Raw genomic sequence first — 20,941 nt, 5'->3', positions numbered from 1 at the left:
CTTCCATTGATGTCAAATGAAGTCTTCCTGCGTTGTGCTATGGTAGATATTACCAATGTTATTGACTTATGTAAAGAACAATGGTATTAATGTTGCTAGCCTGCAGAGGTGCTATAGTTTATACTGTTGTTTTCCATTTACCATATATACTCGATCATAAGCCAGTTCATTTATAAGCCAACCCCCTCCCAAGATGGATAAGTAAAAATGGAAAATTTTTATGACTCGTTCATAAGCTGACCCTATAATTCAGGGGTCTGCAAACTTTGGCTCCCGGGCCATCAGGATAAGCCACTGGTGGGCCGAGATGGTTTGTTTACCTTGAGCATCCGCAATCATGGAGGTAAACCTAACCAAACAAAGTGTCCTGGCGCACCAGCTGCTTACCCTGACAGGCTGGGACAGCAACTGGGGGAGAAGCTGGGAGTCAGGGGAGAAACCCCTGCGACCACCTCCCACATGGCCCCACCCCTAGCCCAGGACCCCCCCACACACTCTCTCCATCCCATCCCTTCCCACCTTATCTGGGGAGGGCCAGGGGAGGATGTCTCTGGCCTGGCTGGAGCTGCTCTGGTAGGCTGGGCAGCGCGGCCGTAGCCTGCTCTGGCAGGCCAGACCGGGCGGCGCAGCTGCAGCATGTTCCAGCGGGCTGGGCCGGGTGGCACGGCCACAGCGTGCTCTGGCGGACCAGGCGGCATGGCCACAGCCTGCTCTGGGGGTGGGTCAGAGCGGCACAGCTGCAGCCTGCCAGCCCCAGAGCTGCAGCTGCTTCAGAGGCTGGGGGAGAGCAGCGTGGCCAGAAGGGGAGAGATTCTGGCCCCACCTCTTCCCTTCTGGCTCTGCAGGCTGTGCTGCCTCTCCTTGCTCCCTCTGTTGGGGGGAGGGGCTGTGTCCCACCTCTCCCTCTCTATACCCGTTCATAAGCCGACCCCCTTCTCTGGTGCTTCCCTTTTTTACTAAAATTCGAGTATATACGGTACTCTGAATTGTAAATCAAAACATATACTGACATATTTCAGCTCTATAATTTATGTGGATGCATTTCTAAAATGAGCAAAACCCAGGGGAAAATTATATTTTTTAACTGAACTGTGGGATGAATAACAAGCCTATTAAACGCTGTGATGTAAAAAGAGACCATTGGAATCTTTTGTCAGAAGTGAACAACGAATCCCTTCTTCTTTTTCAGTCTTTTAAAAACTGCCCTCCCGGCAGATACACAGCACAGCGTTATAGATTAGTTTTAAATCCCAAAGGTGTGATACCCCAACAATACAAGCTGGCAGACACAATCCTTTATGTGTCATTCTTTATCCGACAATAAAGAAGCTAGGCTAGCCAATCAGATGTCTGGCCTTTTCGCTTACTGATAAAAGTTATAAAAATAAAACTGTACTTTTATAGCCATGTTATTCTCTGACTGGTTGGCACAGCCAGCTCTATTCTGTAAGACAATCAGAATGGAGCTTTTCAGTACTTCAGTTGTGCGCAGCTCACCAAAGCATCAATATCCATTTGACAAAAGGACAGCATCTACATAATTAATCATTTGGTATAACAGAAATAAAGTCATTGGAACAGGAGGTGTCAGAGGATAATAGCCTATAAATGTTGACATTTATATGTCAGAAGGAGACTATTGTCCTGTGACAATGTTCTTATTCCAGTGACATTATCTCTTAATTAAAAAAACATCATCCACTAAACTCCTTTCAATCTATCTTCGGTAACTGTGACTGTTTACACTGTGTCATATACAATGTTTGGTCCATGTCAGAAAGTTTCACACAAAGGAACAGTTAACTATTTTGTTGCTGATCTCTTCTGTGGTATGCCACCTGTGGCAGCATTCTCTGATGTGGTAATGTTGCACTGAAAACATGGCACATGATTTTTTTTGTCATGGCATTAGAAAAGGGCCTGGTCCTGCATTTTACTCAAATGAGCAGTTCCATTAACTTGAAAGAATTAACTTAGATAAATCAGGATGACAGGGCTGGGGGGCTGATCTCATCAAGTTATACTATGATTAAAAACTGTCTACACCTTGTCTCAGCTAGGATTTTACAGCGAGATAGTTTGTACAAGTTCATTACGTCACTGTGAAGAATCTACCTTTTTGTCCCTAAAGTCATAGCTAACGTTGCCTTGGAGTGCAATGCAATCTGAATGTGGGTAAAGTAAACCTGACACGAAAGGCATCAGCAGAGCCAATTTACAACAGGTAATGATCATACTGTATTTGACTCAACTAGGATAGACAAAACTTCCCCTGCCTGTCCTGAGGTACTGCCATTTTCAGAGAGTATGTATGGGAGTTTCCTCCAAGAACCTTATGGGTTTTTTCCTGCTCAAAAGTGCACTTATGATATGAATCTTTTGAGAATGGCTCCCTTAAAGTTCTAGGGAGATATTGGTGCTTGTGTCTAAAGCGCTGAAAAGTACACTCTTGTACCTTGAACCACTGTATAGGAAGCCTCCACAGAGGAGAGATTGGTAATGACTGTTACATCATCATCCCGGTTGGAATTCTCTATATCGATGGTAATAGATTTTTCCATTTCCCGGTGAAGGCTGGTCACCACTCCGGTGGGACGTGTTACATTGGTCAAGCGTCCTTCGTGGTCATAGCTAATAGATAAATTAATGAGAGCAAAATAAGCATGTGTATAGTTATAGCCTTCAGTTAGTAGACAATATTAATGCAGCAGCTTCTTGCTAAAATATGGCATGAAACAGATCTTGATCTTTTAGAACATTTTGAGTTGCTCAATAAGCTGTATTTGAAAACAATCTCTGGTTGTGAATTAAGGTTTTTCTAGACGAATTCTGGTCTCTATTGCACCAATGTAAATCTGGTAAGTCTGGATTTACAATGTTGACAGTGAGAACAGTATTAGGCCCAGAATCAATACATATTTTAATATCTGCAAGCCATTACAACTGGATTAGCTATGGAAAAATCATGCCTCTGTAATCTGTTAGAATTCTTTGCCAACAAGATATTGGATAAGAGACAATTAGTTAATGTAATTTGTGAAAGGCTTTTTGAAAGTCCAGAAAAAGTCCTTCACAAGAGGCTATTAAGAAAAAGAAGCACTCATAAAATTCTGCCACAAATCAGCTAAGAATCAGAAAATAAAGAGCAAAAAAAAAAGGAGGGGGGGCAATTTTCAGTTTGGTGAAAGGTTAACGGTAGGGTGTCCCCAAAGGTCTGTACCAGGCTGCACCAGTGTGGACTAATATGTTTACCAATTATCAAAAAAGGAACAGAACAAGGAGGTGGTGAAATCTGCAGAAGACAAAAATTATTTAGATTAAGCAGGGGCGGCTCTAGGTATTTTGCCGCCCCAAGCACGGCAGGCAGGCTGCCTTCGGTGTCTTGCCTGCGGGAGGTCCCCGGTCCCGCGGATTCGGTGGCACGCCTGCGGGAGGTCCGCCGAAGCCGCGGGATCAGTGGACCCTCCGCAGGCATGCCGCCGAAGGCAACCTGCCTGCCGCCCTCGCGGTGACCGGCAGAGCGATCCCCCGTGGCTTGCCGCCCCAGGAATGCGCTTGGCGTGCTGGTGCCGCCCCTGAGATTAAGACTAGAAAAGTCCATGAAGAACTTGAAAGTGATCTCAGAGCTAAGTGAATGCAGAGCACAATGGCAGGTGAGTTTTACTGTTAAATACAAGATAATTCAAATTGGAAAGAATAATCTGAACAACTCATACACATTGCTGGGGTTTAAATTAATGCGAGAAAAGGAGCTGGGCATCACTGTGGACAGCTCATTGAACATCTCTGTTCAAAGTGGAATGGAATAGAAAATATTCCAGTGACATTTATATAAATCAGAGGTATGCCCTTGCATGGGACACAGTTCAGTTTGGATCACCCTATCTTGAAAAAGATATAGCAGAAATGGAAGGGATGCCAATTACTAGAAACATGAAACAAGTATCATAAAAGGAGTGACTGAACAGACTGGGGCTGTTTAATTTAAGAGGAGATATGCTAGAGGTATACAAAATCATTGTATAAATGATACATATAAATTGTACCCATCAATATATAGAGAAGTTAAATAGGACAATCTTACTTAATCCTGTCCCAATAGAAAAATAGAATTTTAATGAAACTCCCAGGCAGCACAGTTAGAACTGACAAAAGGAAATACTTTCTCCCCACACCAATGTATAATTACCCTGTGGAACTGCTTCCACTTATAAACAGCTGGTGGAGGCCACTCTCTGAAACAGAATTCTGGACTGCTCTGATTTGGTAAGGCAATTCCTGTGTTCCTAAAATGAAGTCCCAGGGTGAAATCCTGGCTCCACTGACGTTAATGGGCATTCTACCACTGATGTCAGTGGCTCCAGGATTTTGCCCCATGTTGTACCTACAATATTGCCCAGGAGGAAATGTAAGTAGCAGAGTTAATGACATGGGGGTGAGACCAAGAGCTACCCTGGAAATAGGGACATCATTTTTGCATAGGACAGTTGATGAAAACTTCCTTAATGGGTGATGTCGGTGGCTCATAAACTGATTTCCTGGAGTTGGGCAGCAGACAGATATAATGCATTTATTAAACAATGACTATGATGGAGCAGGACATTTCCTGGGAAATGATGAGTGCCTGGGAGAAGTTAGTACCTAAGACTCAGCTGGGAGCCATTAATCTTCAGGAAATGCTCTGACCCGGAGTTGTTATTACCACTGCAACATGACAAGAGGGGAAAGGTGAATGGATCCTTTTTTATTTTTATTTTTTGGTTAATGGGCGAAGTAGATTCAGTTGGCATGTACTGGGTTTTCCAAAGATTTAATGCACTGTGATTATCCAAGCATTTAGTCTCAAACATCTCTCAACATACATATTCAGGTTATAAATAATATGTTGAAACAAGACTTTAATTGGTCCTTTCACCATTTTTGCCACATTGTTTGCAGGCCTCTCGAATTGTCCCAGGTATTGTTGATTACATTGTGCATCCCTTCTGCGTGTTTGCGCCAATATTCTATTCTGCATTCTATAATGTTAGAATTAGAATTCTTATAATGTGTCCATTGCTCTAACATCTCAGCACCTAAATACCCTGTGCACTCTTTAAGGCCTGTGTTCTGACCTTTAGAAGTTTAAAATATGCAACTGCTTGACAGCCTATAGAAAGGATTTAGCTAGGTTGGTTTCAGATATGAAGCATAATAAAGGTACAACAGCAGCTTTTGCGCTAATGTGGAGATAGGCAAGGTGTATATCCACATACATTTAAATATATCCTTATTCTGTGCCTGAGTCAAGGGAAAACTTCATCACTTTCTTGGGATACTCCAAAAGTCAAGTGGGATATTATGAGGGACCACTTCAAAGATCTCTTCCTCATGCCCAAAAACAAGCTTAAATTATTTTATGTGAGCCTGCTGTCAGCTGTTGTATTACTAATGAGCCTTGACTGTTCATAATGTGAATTAAGTGCATTTAAAAAAAATAATTATGTAAAACTTTTGGCAGATATAGGTTGCACAAAAACAATGATACCAAATAAGGTAGCACTGTATTTCAATAGGGCAACTGTTATGTTATGTTACTTTTTAGAAGATTTTTGTGTGTGGTCATTTCACAACTCCACTGACCTATTACGATAAGGGGGACTCATTATTTGTATTTGAATGTGAGGATGTAATGGTGTTGGAGGTAACACATATTGCCTTTACAGAGGGCAGACTTGATGATCCAATAGATTTTTCCATCTTTAATTGCTATGATCCTATATTTACCAAAACAAATGCAGCAATGATAGAGAGAGAGTTATCTCTCTGGAAATACATGACACATTCAATCTAAAATGTAAACGAATACAGTGTGCTGTGTCGACAGGGATTCTCCTATATTTTATTTAACTATTACTTACCGTCTCATTAACAAAACAGCTTTGTGCTGGGATGGATTCAGGATGTTAAAGAGTCACAGTAAATTGGCTGACCCACGGTCAGCTCCAACTAGATGACTCTATTTATCTTTTGTCACATTTTTCCATATGGAGAATTTGCATCTTACACACTGGGTTAAGTTTTGCCCTTTACACATTGTTTCCCACACACTTGGTATAATGCACATTCTTCTTATAACTAAAAATGCCCCAGAGACACAGACAGCTTTGTGGATTGCACACTACAGATGTTTTGTAACCTAGATAGAGCTGATCATGTGGCTCTGTTCTTTAATTACATGAAAGAAACTTGGGCTGCAAGGATATAGAATATGATCAAGGTGCTAATGCATATACAACTGGTGACATTCTAGATAAACAGAAAGCATAACCTTTCTTGTCTACTGGCTATATATTGTTATACATAGTACTGAGCCCAGCTGCAATACTTACTTGCAAAGCAGAGGAGATAATTAGCTACTATCTATCCTTTCTCAAACATACTAATTTACTAATCTAGTGCTTAATCCTGTACTACTTAGTACCAGGCATACTAGTACGTGGTGCTTAGCACCAGAAATAGTCCCACTGAAAGCACCTAGCCATTTTGTGAACACTGTAAAAATAACATATAATACTTTCAAGATGCATGTCGGCACATCACAGAACATGCAAGTCATATTTCCACTTTAGTAGTCCGAGAAAACGTATCAGAAGTTTTCCTGTAAAATCACACCAACGTACTGTCTCAATCATGACTTTTAATAAGCCTTAGGTAAATCAATATTGTATATTTTGAATTTTTTGTAATTTAAAAAAATAATAATGTCTAATTATCATTTTTTAAAAATAAGTTTTTGTAATTTGTAATTATTCTAAATTATTGTAATATTGCCATTTTATTCATCTAAATCTGTGCACTTGTAATTATTTTGTATCCATTCATTAAAATATGTGCTGTTTGATTTAAAGTGTAGTTTCTAGGAAACAAACTAGTTGCTACTGCCTGTGATCTGGTGAGCTTTGAACTATTGATAATCAATAACAACTAAGTAAAGGTCTGTCTAAAATCCCATGCACATCTCCTCATCAGGAGTGTTTCACAAAAGTCAGATACGGTTAATATTAATCTGATTCAGTGATCAGTATTTAGCACTCTCTTGGGCCTCAGTAATGTAACTAATTAAATATCTGACATATGTTAAAGAAACAGGCCTGTTATGTATTAAAGATAACAATTATGCAGCTTTATCTATAACGTGCCAAAGGCGGCATGCAAGCTGATTTTCAGTGGCACTCGCACTGCCTGGGTCCTGGCCACTGGTCTGGGAGCCTCTGCATTTTAATTTAATTTTAAATGAAGCTTCTTAAACAGTTTTAAAACCTTATTTACTTTACATACAACAATAGTTTACTTCTAAAAACATTCAAATGTATGACTGGCACACAAAACCTTAAATTAGAGTGAATAAATGAAGACTTTGGCACACCACTTCTGAAAGGTTGCCAACCCCTGATCTATAAGATAGATGAAAACGAACCGAAGTTCAAATTAGTGGTCAAATTATACAGTGACCACCAGATGGCACTGTTTTTCTTTTTTTATAAACCAAACACAAAACACAGATAATGCTGATGTGCATTGATAATTCAGTTATTTTTCCAGCTAGATCAACCAGTTACTTGTGTTCAGGTACTGTTTTTGTTTTATTTTCTTACAAAAAGTCAGCGGTGTCTAAGTAGTAGGCGACAATATGATGCTTTGGCAAATGTTAGAGGTGCAAACCTATTGCTCAGAGGACAATCTTAGAAAAACAAATCTAGGTCCAGTCATTTATAAATAAACCTTGACAAATATTGTGTAAGTCTAACTTGGAAAAAATTACTACTAAATGTATCACTAATTAAGTGTTTCATCAAAATTCTCACGCTCTAGACAGACAGCCTTGCCATAGTTAAAAACCCAAATATTCACTTTTACATATTCAGCATATAGAGCGCTACTTATTTAGGAAACCCTTGTTGCCAAGTAAATTACAATAATACTATTAAGGACAAGATAATTGTTAGAGAAAATCTGGCTTGCTTTTCCAGCTTTTTAATATACCTAGGCACTTTATCTCTGATCCATTTCAGTTAAAGAGGAAATTCTGTCTTTTTTTAATCTACCTGCTCATGAAAACCAATGTGCTTTTGGGCTATCTACAAATTATGTAAGTCACACTGGGGTCTTACAGATACCTTGGGATCTAATTTCCTCACCTATCTCAAGAATGAGCAATCAGTAAAGTTAATCAACACTTTATCTCCTATATGTAATATGGGTCCAATATCCTGACATTTGAACAGCAAGACTTGTAATTTCAGTTCCAAAAGAAACTAATATTGAAATTTCTTGACAGAGGCAGCCCTGTGGGGTGTAACCACAAATTATTGTGTTGTGAACTGGGCAGACCAACCTGGAGAAGGGGACTTCTTTGCACTCCCACTTATGGCAAAGAAAGCTGGGCCCAATCCTGCAAACAGCAGTGTAAATGCAAGTTACTGATCCTGCAAGATGCTAGCAATTTGCAGGGAGGTGGGGGAGTTCCCTCACCATCCATACTCTGCACTGGGACTTTAGGGTGCTCAGCAGCTCACAGGAAGCATCCGTCTCAGGCCCTTATGCAAGGACATCACAAGACTGTTGAAGTTAACAAAATCACACACGTGGCTCCAGTACCCTATTACATCAAGATTTAAAGGCCTGATTCAATGTTCATTGAAGCCAAAAGAAAGACTACCATTGATTTCAACGGACATTATATTAGGCCCTAACCACTCTCACTTGAAAGAGAAATGCATACTCAACAAATTTAAAAAAACTTTCTTACTCATAAAAGGTCGTCCACCCTGTTTCATCACTCTTTGTTGCCAAGAGCCCACTATTTCCATTGTAAGTCATTAATCCAAGTTCCAGGGTCTGGGTAGACACTACCTTGAGTCCACCATTCGTGCCGACAGCCAGTGTGACAATCTGATTGTCAGGCATCAGTAAATGGCGTGGCATTCCATTGTTATCCCGACGAATTTTTAAGGAGTTACCATTGTTATCGATCACCTCTGTGACATCGTTATCGGCGCTGTAGCTGAAATTATACAGATATTCTCCGGTAACAAGACTGAGGGTGTACTGGTGGATGCCATCGGCATTGAAGACGTATAGCTCCTGTTCTCCTGGAGAAGCTGCCTCATACTGGTTCACAGAGTTAAGAACGGGCCTGTTTTTACTAACAGCCCTAATGCGGATATTTCCAAGGTCAGCTATGTAGATAGTGCCATCTGGTGCCACAGCTAAGGAGGACGGGGAGTTTAAGATGGCGTCAGTGGCATAAGCATCATCCCCAGAATAGCAATTACAGTTGACGTCATTTTTGCAGTCACAGTCTGAAGCTGCCCCAGCTAGGAGGCAGATCTCTCCATTGGTGGTTACCTGGCGTAGTCGATTAATTTTTTTCTCATCTGTCTCACTGATATAAAGGACTCCTGTGTGTGAGATGGCAATTGCACTGGCTGACTCCAGCGCAGAGTGGATGGCCAGTTTGCTAAGGGAGTAGTCTATCCCAGGAACCTGACAGTGCATGGGACGTCCAGCGATGATGCTAACCTGGTGGTTTTCTGTGATCCGTAAAATGACGTTGTTCTCCAGGACATAAAGCGAGTTATCCATAGGATTGACAGCAAGATCAGTTGGCCACTCCAGCCGCACCTATGAACCACACGATAATTCATTATTATTTTATAACTCACACCAAAGAAGTAAATTGTTTTCAACACATAAGTATATATGAAACGGCAGAAAATTAGTCAATGGTTTAACAGAGTAAATCATGGAACTAAGTGCTCTACTTAATACTTGCATGTACAAATTAAAGCTATGGACAGTGCTAACTTTGGTTAATTATGTATCTGTTGCAAAGGACTGAATGCTACATTATTGAAAGTCGACAGCAAGTACAGAAAAATAAAAGGCAATTATACAATAACTTCCATTCTCTCAAACTTATTTCTCTATAACTGTGTAAACAACATGTATTAACCACTGCAAGAGGGTAGGTTCACTCTTTTCAGTAACTAATTATATAAGCTGTTATCCTGCCCTGCATAATGTCATCAATATCCTTTAAATCCTTTTTCAGAGGAGTCTAACATACTGTATTTTCTACAGAGAATGGCTAGGCAATTATCCAAAGTAAATAGCCATCTGTTGTGTGGCACATACACAAAGAGGAAGTAAAACTCTACCTGGGTGACATCCATGCTGGAATCACAGCTTAGTGGTCGAACAGCAGTTAGGTCATTAGAGCCCAGCAGAGTTGATATAATTCCATTCTGATCAACTTTCCGAATCATAGTGGCATCAACAAAATACATGAGCCCGTACTTATCCACTGCAATTCCTACAGGTTTGCAAAATAAGCAACAGTCAGTGCTCTGGTCTCATGCTTTATTGATAAATTTATTCCAAATATGGATGGTAACAAGGTGCTGCTTTTTTGTTCCTCCCTATTTTTTCAGGCCTTCAGCCCCTGATACTGCAGTCCAGATCCTCAGGTAAATCAATGTACCTCTATTGAAGTCAATGGAACTATGCTGACTTATCCTGTGTTTTTTTAACAAGTCAACCTTAATCTTGAATCTCGCATTAACTTATTAATTTGACTGATTCTCTTTTTTGCCTCTGTATACAGAAACTTGAAACTATTTTTTTTAAAGAAAGATTTTTCTCCTTGATTCTTACATGAAACATTCAGATTTCATTTCTCCTGGAAGACTCTATGTGTAATTCAAGAACTTGTAGGTTTTGACCCCAGAGACATAATCAAAAATAACTGAGAGTGGAAGTGGTTTTCACTCAGGATGTTTTAAAATTCTTTGAGCTCCGGTCCTGCCAACACTCAGGCCTGGTCTAAAGTCAGAAATTAGGTTGGTATAACTACGTAACTTGGGGTGTAAAAAATCCACACCCATGAGCATCGCAGTTAAACTGACCTAACCCCGCTGTAGACAGTGCTGGGTTGATGGGAGAATTCTCTCGTTAATGTAGCTAGCACCTCTCAGAGAGCTGGAGTAATTATGCTGATGGGAGCAACCCTCTGACTGGCTTAGGAAACGTCTTCACTGATGCATTGGGGGAGAGATAGCTCAGTAGCTTGCGCATTGGTCTGCTAAACCCAGGGTTGTGAGTTTAATCCTTGAGAGGGCCACTTAGGGACCTGGGGCAAAAATCTGTCTGGGGGTTGGTCCTGCTTTGAGCAGGGGGTTAGACTAGATGACCTCCTGAGGTCCCTGCCAACCCTGATATTCTAAGCACTACAGCAACTCCAGTGTTTTAAATGTAGACAAGCCCTTACACATGTGCTTAACTTTACACATGCCAGTAGTCCCACTGCATTCACTCAGGCTACTCATGATAAATTTAAGCAACTATGTAAGTGCTTGCAGAGTAAGAGCCTTTGTGGGGGCTTTTCTATTTGGTTTTAACAACACCTACTTAATGCGAAGAATTGAAAGAAAAACTCTCTTTGCTAACAACTCAACAAACCCACCCTTTTAATTAGCAGGCTCCCAAGCCACCGATTTCAGTGCTCCAAGCAAAATAGTGAAGACAAGACTATATTCCTGATTATGTTTGAGATTACAAAATACTTAAAAATTCCCCAAAATTCTTTATGGCTCCTTACTATAAATTATAAAGAAGCTTAAAAAGACACAGATCCATTTTTCCTATTTGTAGGAATGAACATCAGAACAGAAAATAAGAAAAATACTACAGCAGGCATCCCTCCTCTTCCCCAAAAAGGACAGTATTTCAAACAATGGTGTTTTCTCCTGTCTGCAAGTTTCCTTTTAGGAGGAAACCCTATTCAGTGAAATCTCCTTTTGCAGCAAGCAGTGAAGAGGTAATAAAGTTTGCTTTAACTAAAGCATGATCGCTTGCCAATCCGCTGTGATTAAAGCACAGAATAAAAATTACCAAGCAAGTAGTGATTTAATTACTAGATAATTATATCCAGATCCAGCCTAGCCTCAGACAATTGCTTTCTCCAGTCTCTTTTACTTCCTTTACCTCGAGGGCTCATTAGGGTTGCGTCCACTGCCTTCCCTCCATCTCCACATCTGGCTTCATCAAATGGCAGACACTGCTCTCCAGTCCCTGCCACCACTTCAGAGTTACCGGCCAGGTCTTTTGCACCAGTGAGGAATTTGACTCGGTAAATTCGTCGGCTGTTGGTGTCTGATACGTACAGTGAACCCGAAACGGGATCCACAGCCAGGTAGTATTTGTGGGCAGGATTGTTGCTTTAGGAGGGAAAAACAGAAAACAGAGATGGCTGAGCAATCTAAAAACATCCCGGACCTTTTGGCCATAGACAGTTATCTGCCATTTAAAGAACTGCAAAGGACAGCTTGACATCTTAATATTCTGAGGGGTCTGAGGTACTTCCATTTCAGGACTTTGTTATACTTTCCTACTGAAACCCTTTATTTCCCACAGTGCTGATATATTCCTGCTTCATTTGGGCACAATTCTTTGAAAAATACATTAGCTCCAAGGTCTACCAATGGCTTGGCTTGTGTGCAACAGGAACCAAAGGAAGGAAAAAAGGAATGAAAAACAGATAATGTGTCTGGGTTCTGATTACAGATTGGTCAGCATTTTCTGAAGAGTGTGGAGCTTGCCCCCCCGTTCTTAAAATTACTTTCATGCAAAAGGCCCTTCCCTCCTCCCACTGTGATCCCTGTATGCTTGCCAGAAAGATGACTAGCCCCTGAGTTAGATGGATAAATCTGGCATTTAGTGTTCCTAAATGTTACGTATCAATGGTTTCATGCTCAGAAGGATTAGTACTGAAAAAGTGAGACAATGGAAGTGCCTTGCTCATAGCGTGAAGCTCTAAATCCACCACCAAGTGGGCTGAATTCTTCACTGTGTTGAACCAATGTGCTGAGGAGAGACTTTTTTCCAGTGTGGACTATCACATCTCTTTATTATTCTTTTGCCAGAGACTGTTTCCATAAAGCGAGTGTTTAATGTATTGAAGTAAACTAGTAAAGAACATTAGATTCTTCATTCAGCACTCATATAATAAGTTGAGATGGGGAAAGATGCTGCTACACTCTGCTTTGGAAGCGGGGAGTACCTGCTTGAGGCCAAATCTCTTTGGTTCATCTCTAACTGTTGTCATTCTTGTACTTCCCTTGAAATCTCAGGAATGAGATCAAAGCACCAGCCTCTGAGTCATGAATACTCTGACACCAAACTCATGAGGTCTTACATAAGTAGAAAGTAGTTGCATAACAAATTTATCCTTAAACCAAGTTTGTTCTCATTTGTTCTTAAAATAGTATATGAAGTTAGCCGTGTAACTACAATCAGAGAGAGCCCAAGTATTTGGCTTTTACCTGGGCTACTCTGCAGTGACTAGTCATGATTTGTTATAAAAGTGGATGCTCAGAGGTATTGCTACATGTCTAATGAAACTATAATTTTTGACAGCTTATCAAATTCTGGAACTATTTTAACAAACCATCTGCAAATTGTGAAATTTCAGTCAGCCATTAACACATATAACTAGAGCTGGAGCAGAGGAACAAGATGGATTCACTTTAATGTGTTTTTAAATAAGATCTCTATTATATTTACCAGTCTTGTGAGCCTATGGTGACCTTATTTAAGGTCAATGGAGATTTTAAAAGTGTGGAGGACAAATGAGGCCAGCAAGAGAAAAGGCAGGTTACTTACCAGTAAATGGAGTCATTTGCCTCCAAAGATCCACACTCCTGGATTCATATGGCAAAAGTGCACAACTCCAAGAGTGAGGATATGTTGAGGCAAGTTATGATGGAGAAAATAAGCCATTTCTTCATTAGACTCTCACTGGAAATACAGCCACTGGCACCTTCTGCAAATGGATTATCAGCAGTACACAGACAACTGTGCATATGTGAGTACAGCCAGATTTTGAGGAGTGAGGAGGGACAGAGAAAACACTCTCTATTGTAATCCTCCTTCTCTGCAACAGACTGACACTGCCTGTAATATGGCATGATTCTGAGTCAATAGCATGTTCTGCACTTTGCTCAAAAACAGTAGATTCTGGAAAGGAGATTGATTTGGCTGAAATTAAATGGGAAGAGATAATACCATCTGCAGAAGACTCATAGGACCATAAAAATGAAGAGATGGAAGTACAATAGATAACTAGAAAATACTTAGCAGTTTTATCCCATGCAAGGATCTCAAAGTCCTTTACAAAGATGGGTAAGTACTGTTATACTCATTTCACAGAGGAGGAAACTGAGGCACAGAGCAATTAGGTGACTTGTGCAGTGAGATCAGTGGAACAGTTGGGATTAGAACTCAATATCTCAGTCCTTTGTCTTGTCTTCTACAGCATAATGCCTTCCCACCAGGTCATCTCATCACCTCCTCTCCCTTCCTCTTTCCTCACCAAAAAATATTTAACTGAATTTTCTATCTTTGCCTTGGATAAGTGCTGGGTTCAAGGTAAAGCCCTTAAGATGTTGACTTTAGCTAACAGGACCTCTTAGCTTTCCAGAAGATAAACATCCAGGCTTGTTAGTTAAAAAAAAAGTTTTAAATGTTGTTTTGATGCTTTCCCCTCTTTCATGCTGTTAGACATGCTTTCCTTTAACATTGAAGAGCAGGTTCTGTCACAATACTCACTTTGAGTAGTGCCTCACTCTGCAAGCAGGTACTACTGAAATCAAGGGGGCATAGAGGGTGCCTTCTGGTCCTCTTCCTCTTTATCTTTCTTATGCAGTCATCAATATATACACTGAGCTCCCTGCCCCTCCCTGCCATCAGAATTCCATTCAGGCTACGATCATGATGCAGTGATCTCATTCAGAGCATTCATTATCATTTGTTTCAGCAACTCATTGGCACAGATGCAGACCTGTTATATATGTGTTTGCTCTCCATTGTGAGCTGAACAAGGGCAGAGAGGATGTGAGCCTATCCACCAAACTCAGCAGCAAGCTCACAAGATATGAAGGACTTTTTTCTCCAAGTTTGATAATGGGGCAAATCAAATTTGGCAGACGGAAACTGATCTAAAATGATGCACGTTCATTACTCCCACAAAGAGCTAATGGCTTATTTTCTCAAATACAGACATGACATATATACTGTACTGGAGAAATAAAGAGTTCCCAAACTAGCATTTGACTGGCTAAGAAGCATGGGCCTCTCCCTTTGCCATTAAAAAAATCCCTTTAATTCTTTATTAGATTTACATGAAGGCAGGGAACATATCCTTTGCTTAAAACAGTTTTTAATAAAATAATCAGTATTGCTTGGAGAGACACTACTACAGGGCCTCATCTCATAGCGCTTACTAGTGAACATAACACTTAGTACTATGAGGTCAATGAGACTCAGCCTATCAGGAAGCAGGTTGCCTGGGAGTTGGCGTAGGCAGGAGGGGGTCTTAGCCCTGGTCTACACTGGGGGCGGGGGGATCGATCTAAGATACGCAACTTCAGCTACAAGAATAGCGTAGCTGAAGTCGCCGTATCTTAGATCGACTTACCTCGCATCCTCACGGCGCAGGGTCAACTGCTGCCGCTCCCCCGTTGACTCTGCTTCCGCCTCTCAGCAGTGGTGGAGTTCCGGCAGAGCGATTGGGGATTGATGTATCGCATCTACACTAGATGCAATAAATCGATCCCCGATAGATCGATCACTACCCGCCGATCCGGTGGGTAGTGAAGACCTGCCCTTAAGAGTCTGATTTTCCACTCACTTACACCAGAGTAACTCCATCCCCTTCACTTATTTCTTCGATTTAAATACTAAGAAAAGCTGCCATACACAAAGCTCTAAGCATCCCAACAATTAGTTAGATTTACAGCTGCAACTAATAGCCACCCACCAGCACAAATAATCATAAAAATAATTAATTGACTCAGCCTCCTTCTTGATTTACTGCATTGCGAGAGGCGAATCACACCATTAGGCTCCGTATACTGGGCTCAGGAGAGATGGGGAACCATCAGACTATGGTCCCCAAGGGACCATACACCATCTGGGGATTGCAGAGCTCTTCATATGCTGACCACTCTCCTTGTTTTACTCCTCTTCTCCTCTCCACTGGGGACTGTGAGGAAGAAGGCACAGGGGCTGGCTATGCCAGCTGTACAACTGCTGGGGACACATGGCTAGTGGGTTTGGTGTTCATGTAGTACAAAAAGAGTTTTCCCTTTAATGCCTATGAACTAGAACTCTGTTCATGGCCTGGTCTACACTGCTGCTTAAGTCGCTGTAAGTTACATCACTCAGGGATGTGAAAAAATCACCCTGGAGAGACACAGCTTACACTGACCTAACGTGGTGTCTACTTTGCACTATGTCAACGGGAGATGCTCTCCCTCCGACTTACCTTCTGCCTCTCGGGGAGGTGGAGTACTGAAGTTGCTGGGAAAGCGCTTTGCCATTGACCTATCATGTCTTCACCAGACCCACTAAATCAGGGTTTCTGAAACAGGGGTCACTGCTTGTGTACGGAAGGTGCCTGGCAGGCCAGGCCGGTGTGTTTACCTTCCCTGTTCGCAGGTCTGGCCGATCGCGGCTCCCACTGGCTGTGGATCGCTGCTCCGGGCCAATGGAAGCTGCTGGAAGTGGCGGCCAGTAAGTCCCTCGGCCCGCGCCACTTCCAGCAGCTCCCATTGGCCCGGAGCAGCAATCCGCAGCCAGTGGGAGCCACGATCGGCTGGACCTGTGGACGGGGCAGGCAAACACACCGGCCCGGCCTGCCGGGGTTTCTCCCTACACAAGCGGCAACCCCTTTTGAGAAACCCTGCACTAAATCGATGCCACTGCATTGCTCGCAGCAGCGCCAATGTTGCTTGCCAGTTTAGACAAGCTCTTAGAAAAGGATTTTAAACTCCAGTTAAACTAACTAATCAATTATATAACCAGACCACCACATTGTTAACAGTCAGTCAATAGAAAGAAAGAAAGAAAGAATTATTAATGAGTTGAAAATGAGTTTTTGACCCATTTCCAGTTCATTAGTGCCTTTGTGAACCCTGTCCAGCATTTTCAAAAGCTACTACTTTAGTTTGCCTCAACCGTTTTGACCAATTGCAGACCACAGGGAGAAATGCTTCTGTAAAAGTTAACTTTGGGTTCATTATACTTGCATTCCACTAGAAATTCCTAATTACTGTCAGAACTTATTTGGTTTCTTTTTGACTGCATTTCATAATTGCTAACGTTTATCATATTCATAACACACAATTAGCACATAAAATGTTACTATATTTGGTACATGAAAAACATTATGTTACACAAGAAGCACAACACAAAAAGCAAACACAGTGAAGCAAACAAACTGTATCAAATTATATGGGAAAGAGCTTTTCGTCTTACCTATGTTTAAACTCTTTATTTCTTTATAGAAAGGGAACAAAAGGAAAAAAAAGAACAAACAGTTAGCTGAAGAATAGATGGTAAAGCATACACAGCATTTTGTTTTTATTTTACAAAAGGACACAAGAGAGGAAATCTCTCTTCAGCTCTAGCCTTAGGTTGGTTTCAGGATGAAGCTCGCCAGGGGGTTTTGTAATCACCAGATAGTTCCCTGCTATGATACCCTCCCTCAAGACATATTTTGCAAGAAACTTTCTGAATCATTGAAATAATCACTATGTGGAAAAATGTTCATCTTGTGTGCTGAGAGGGGAAGAAGGTGGCAGCTTACCACATGGAACAGTGGGCTTAGCGGAGAGGTGTGGTTAATATACAGTGAAACCGGCACTAGGATCACTTCTAACAGTGGAAAGCAAATACTTTAAACTACCAAAAAGTAGTTTCCAAAAGGATTTTTTTTTAACCTTTAGACCAATTTCTACTAAGCAACACATTTTTCCCCTTTGGTCCCTGTGGTAGTTGCTTAAAGCAGGTTTGACTGTAAATGCAGCCATTGATCAAGAAACTCTCTAAGCTGATCAAAGTAATTCTTTGGTTACTGCTATTTGATAACAAAGCAATAAGAGACTGAACGACGTGAACTGTGTTGTATCAATTGATGCCTAGTGTGCTGTCTAGGCACAAGGCCAAAAAGCAAGTACCCTCTATATTCCCAGATGTGAATTAATGTATTTTTTGCGCCTAGTGTGTGATATTGTGTGTATACCATTTTGTTTAAAAATACACACTGAGTGGAATACGATGATGTGCGTAACTCCTGAGCTGCAGCTCTTACAGCACAGTCGGAAGCTTGGAACTTTGCAAGGTTCACGCAGTAAATTGTACCATGTAACAGTCCTGGCTCAAACTTCTGATTAGCCAGTGATATCAGTTGATGTCTTGCGGTAATTTTATACTGCTTAGTGAAAGTGAAATATCATGCATGATTCTGTTCTTGTCTACAATTTTACACTGGTGTAACTCCACTGACTTCCATGGAGTTACTCATCGTGATTTACACTGCATATGTAAGACCAGATTGGTGTTCGTTATCTGCCACAAATGAAGGAATATTTTGGTATTAATTATGGAAATATTAGAAGCTTTAATAAAATTGCTAATATGCCTAGGGGCCCAATTCTTCAAACCCCTGCGCATGTAAGTCCTACAGATTTTAATGGGACTACTCTTCTGAGAGAGGATGTTTTCTATGAGTAACATTTGCAGGACTGGACCCAGATTCCTTTCTGAGAACACAGAGTTAAACCAACGAATGTAAGTCCAAAGACTCTATCAAGCCTGTTGTAGATTTTCAACAGTACCCAACACGAAATAGCTTCATTGTTCATTGCTAGTAGTTGTTACAGAGGCCAAGAAAACTATGCTATGGAAAACTGACTAATAAAAGACAAGGGAAGCCAGATAGAAGCATAAAGAAAGGATAAGCACCCTGACCTTTGCTGATGTGCTTTCTTACTTTTTTGCCATATTCTAAAGAGGCTGAGATTGATACCTGCACAGCCAGAAGGGAAGAGTGATCAAGCAAGTCCTCTTGTAAATTTTGGGCCACCATTTTCAAACTTGGAAGCCTACTGCTAGGCACCTATAAAAGTGACCTGATTTTCAGAGATGCTGAGGTGATATGGAAATAAATGCCTGATATTAGGCACCTCGGTTTGAAAATGTTGGCCTTTACTTATAAACATTATAGAGTCATAGAAATGTAGGGCTGGAAGGGACCTCAAGAAGTCATCAAGTCCAGTCTCCTGTGCTGAGGCAGAACAAAGTAAACCCAAACCATCCCTGACAGGTGTTCGTCCAACCTATTCTTAAATACCTCCAAAGATGGGGATTTCACAACATCGTTTGGAAGCTGATTACTTCTTTTCCTACCTCCAGTGGACATGAAGAATAATTGATCACCGCCCTCTTTATGACAGCCCTTAAAGACTTCTTTTATCAAGTCTTTTATCAAGCCCCATCAGTCTTCTTTTATCAAGTCTAAATGTGCCCAGTTTTTTTAACCTTTTCTCATAGGTCAGGTTTTCTAAACCTATTATCATTTTTGTTGCTCTTCTCTGGACATGCTCCAATTTCTCCACATCTTTCCTAAAGTATGGTGCCCAGAATTGGACACAGTACTCCAGCTGAGGCCTCACCAGTGCTGAGTAGAACCGGACAGTTACCTCTTGTGTCTTATATACAACACTCCTGTTATTACACCTCAGAACAATATTAGCCTGTTTCTCAGTTGCATCATATTGCTGACTTATATTCAATTTATGTTGCTCTATAATCCCTAAATCCTTTTCAGCAGTACTACCACCTAGCCAGTTATTCCCTATTTTGTAGTTGTGCATTTTGATTTTTTCCTAAGTGAAGTACTTTGCACTTAGCTTTATTGAATTTTATTTTGTTGATTTCAGACCAATTCTCCAATTTGTCAAGGTCCTTTTGAATTCTCATTCAGTTCTCTGAACTGCTTGCAATCCCTCCCAGCTTGTGCCGAGCTATGTGTCTGAAGGCAGGCTACAACCCAACTGGATGAATTAAATTAATCATATAAAATGAGGAGTCATAGAGTGCAATGATGTTCTACAATGATAAATGTTTATGGTGGGTCACAAAGCCACACAAACTACCTGCTCGGAAAATATACTGATCTGCTAATAGGAAGCATGGCCAGTTTTATTTCACATCTGATGATAATAATCGTAAGTCTGTTTTCTAGAATGATGTTCCCAGGGGTGAAGAGGCATTGATGTGCAGTGATGCACAAGACAGGTATCAGGGAATGGGCTTAAGCATAGAGCGGCCCCGATTCTGACCTCACTTATGCTAATATAAATCAGGACTCACTCCACTGAAGTTAACAGATTTACATCAGTGGAAAACTGGTGTGAGACCAGAACCAGGTCTATCATCTCTTCCTAGCCCAATCATTTTGTTGTGTTTCTCAGGCACTGAAAGTGAAGCGATTGGTTATTGGTAGTATCAGAGAAATAGGCTAGCTATTCAAATTCTCTCAAGGTGTTTGTCAGCTTTTTAAAGTTTACAAGAGCAGTAGTTTGATCATGTTGCATCTCTTGACAGCCAACAAGTGAGCTGCAGAAATACCAAGAAGGTGTTCACGTAGGATCCAATCATATAGTTTTTCCTCACGTGGGTAATTAATTTGTCTCCAGAGACTGAGCAGTAAGAGTAAGGACTAGTCACATGGGTGAGGGTTTTCAGGAATGGCCCTTTCCTCTCTCAGAGGGAAGAAAAAGGACAGTGAACAGAAATGGGTGAAATGGTCCACTATACACTGGTGCCTTTTCTATTTATGTGACCTCAGCAATTGTTTGTGCACAGTGAGATAATTTTAAAGAATTATAGTATCCTGATTATGCATGTGACTCTGTGATATCAACCTGATTTTAACTGCACTGACCAAATCTAAAGAAAGATATTTAAAAATGTGGGAAAGGGGGAAAGGAGTGGGGACGATGGCCACAAAAAAATGTTGATATCAAAAACTCTTCTGAACTCACAAGGCTTTTAA

The 20,941-nt window shown here is 41.0% G+C and overlaps 1 protein-coding gene across 26 annotated transcripts in view; it reads right to left on the bottom strand.

Annotated features, from left to right (window-relative positions):
• TENM2 (teneurin transmembrane protein 2) overlaps window positions 1-20,941 on the bottom strand; it is a 1,520,094-nt gene that overhangs the window by 19,750 nt on the left and 1,479,403 nt on the right. For 24 of the 26 annotated variants that reach the window (XM_039484033.1, XM_039484034.1, XM_039484029.1 and 21 more), the window contains 5 exons: window positions 17,359-17,379; window positions 12,028-12,260; window positions 10,203-10,357; window positions 8,792-9,666; window positions 2,456-2,631 (listed from right to left, as the gene is read on the bottom strand). In XM_039484033.1, the coding sequence (XP_039339967.1) occupies window positions 2,456-2,631; window positions 8,792-9,666; window positions 10,203-10,357; window positions 12,028-12,260; window positions 17,359-17,379 (1,460 nt within the window). The remainder of the gene's footprint in view (window positions 1-2,455; window positions 2,632-8,791; window positions 9,667-10,202; window positions 10,358-12,027; window positions 12,261-17,358; window positions 17,380-20,941) is intronic. The other 2 variants (XM_039484041.1, XM_039484043.1) reach the window with 1 other exon arrangement.

Source organism: Mauremys reevesii, linkage group 8 (genome assembly GCF_016161935.1).
Source record: "Mauremys reevesii isolate NIE-2019 linkage group 8, ASM1616193v1, whole genome shotgun sequence".
Lineage (NCBI taxonomy): Eukaryota > Metazoa > Chordata > Testudines > Geoemydidae > Mauremys > Mauremys reevesii.
The sequence above is the reverse complement of the archived record's forward strand: the minus strand, read 5'-3'. Positions and strand labels throughout refer to the sequence as shown.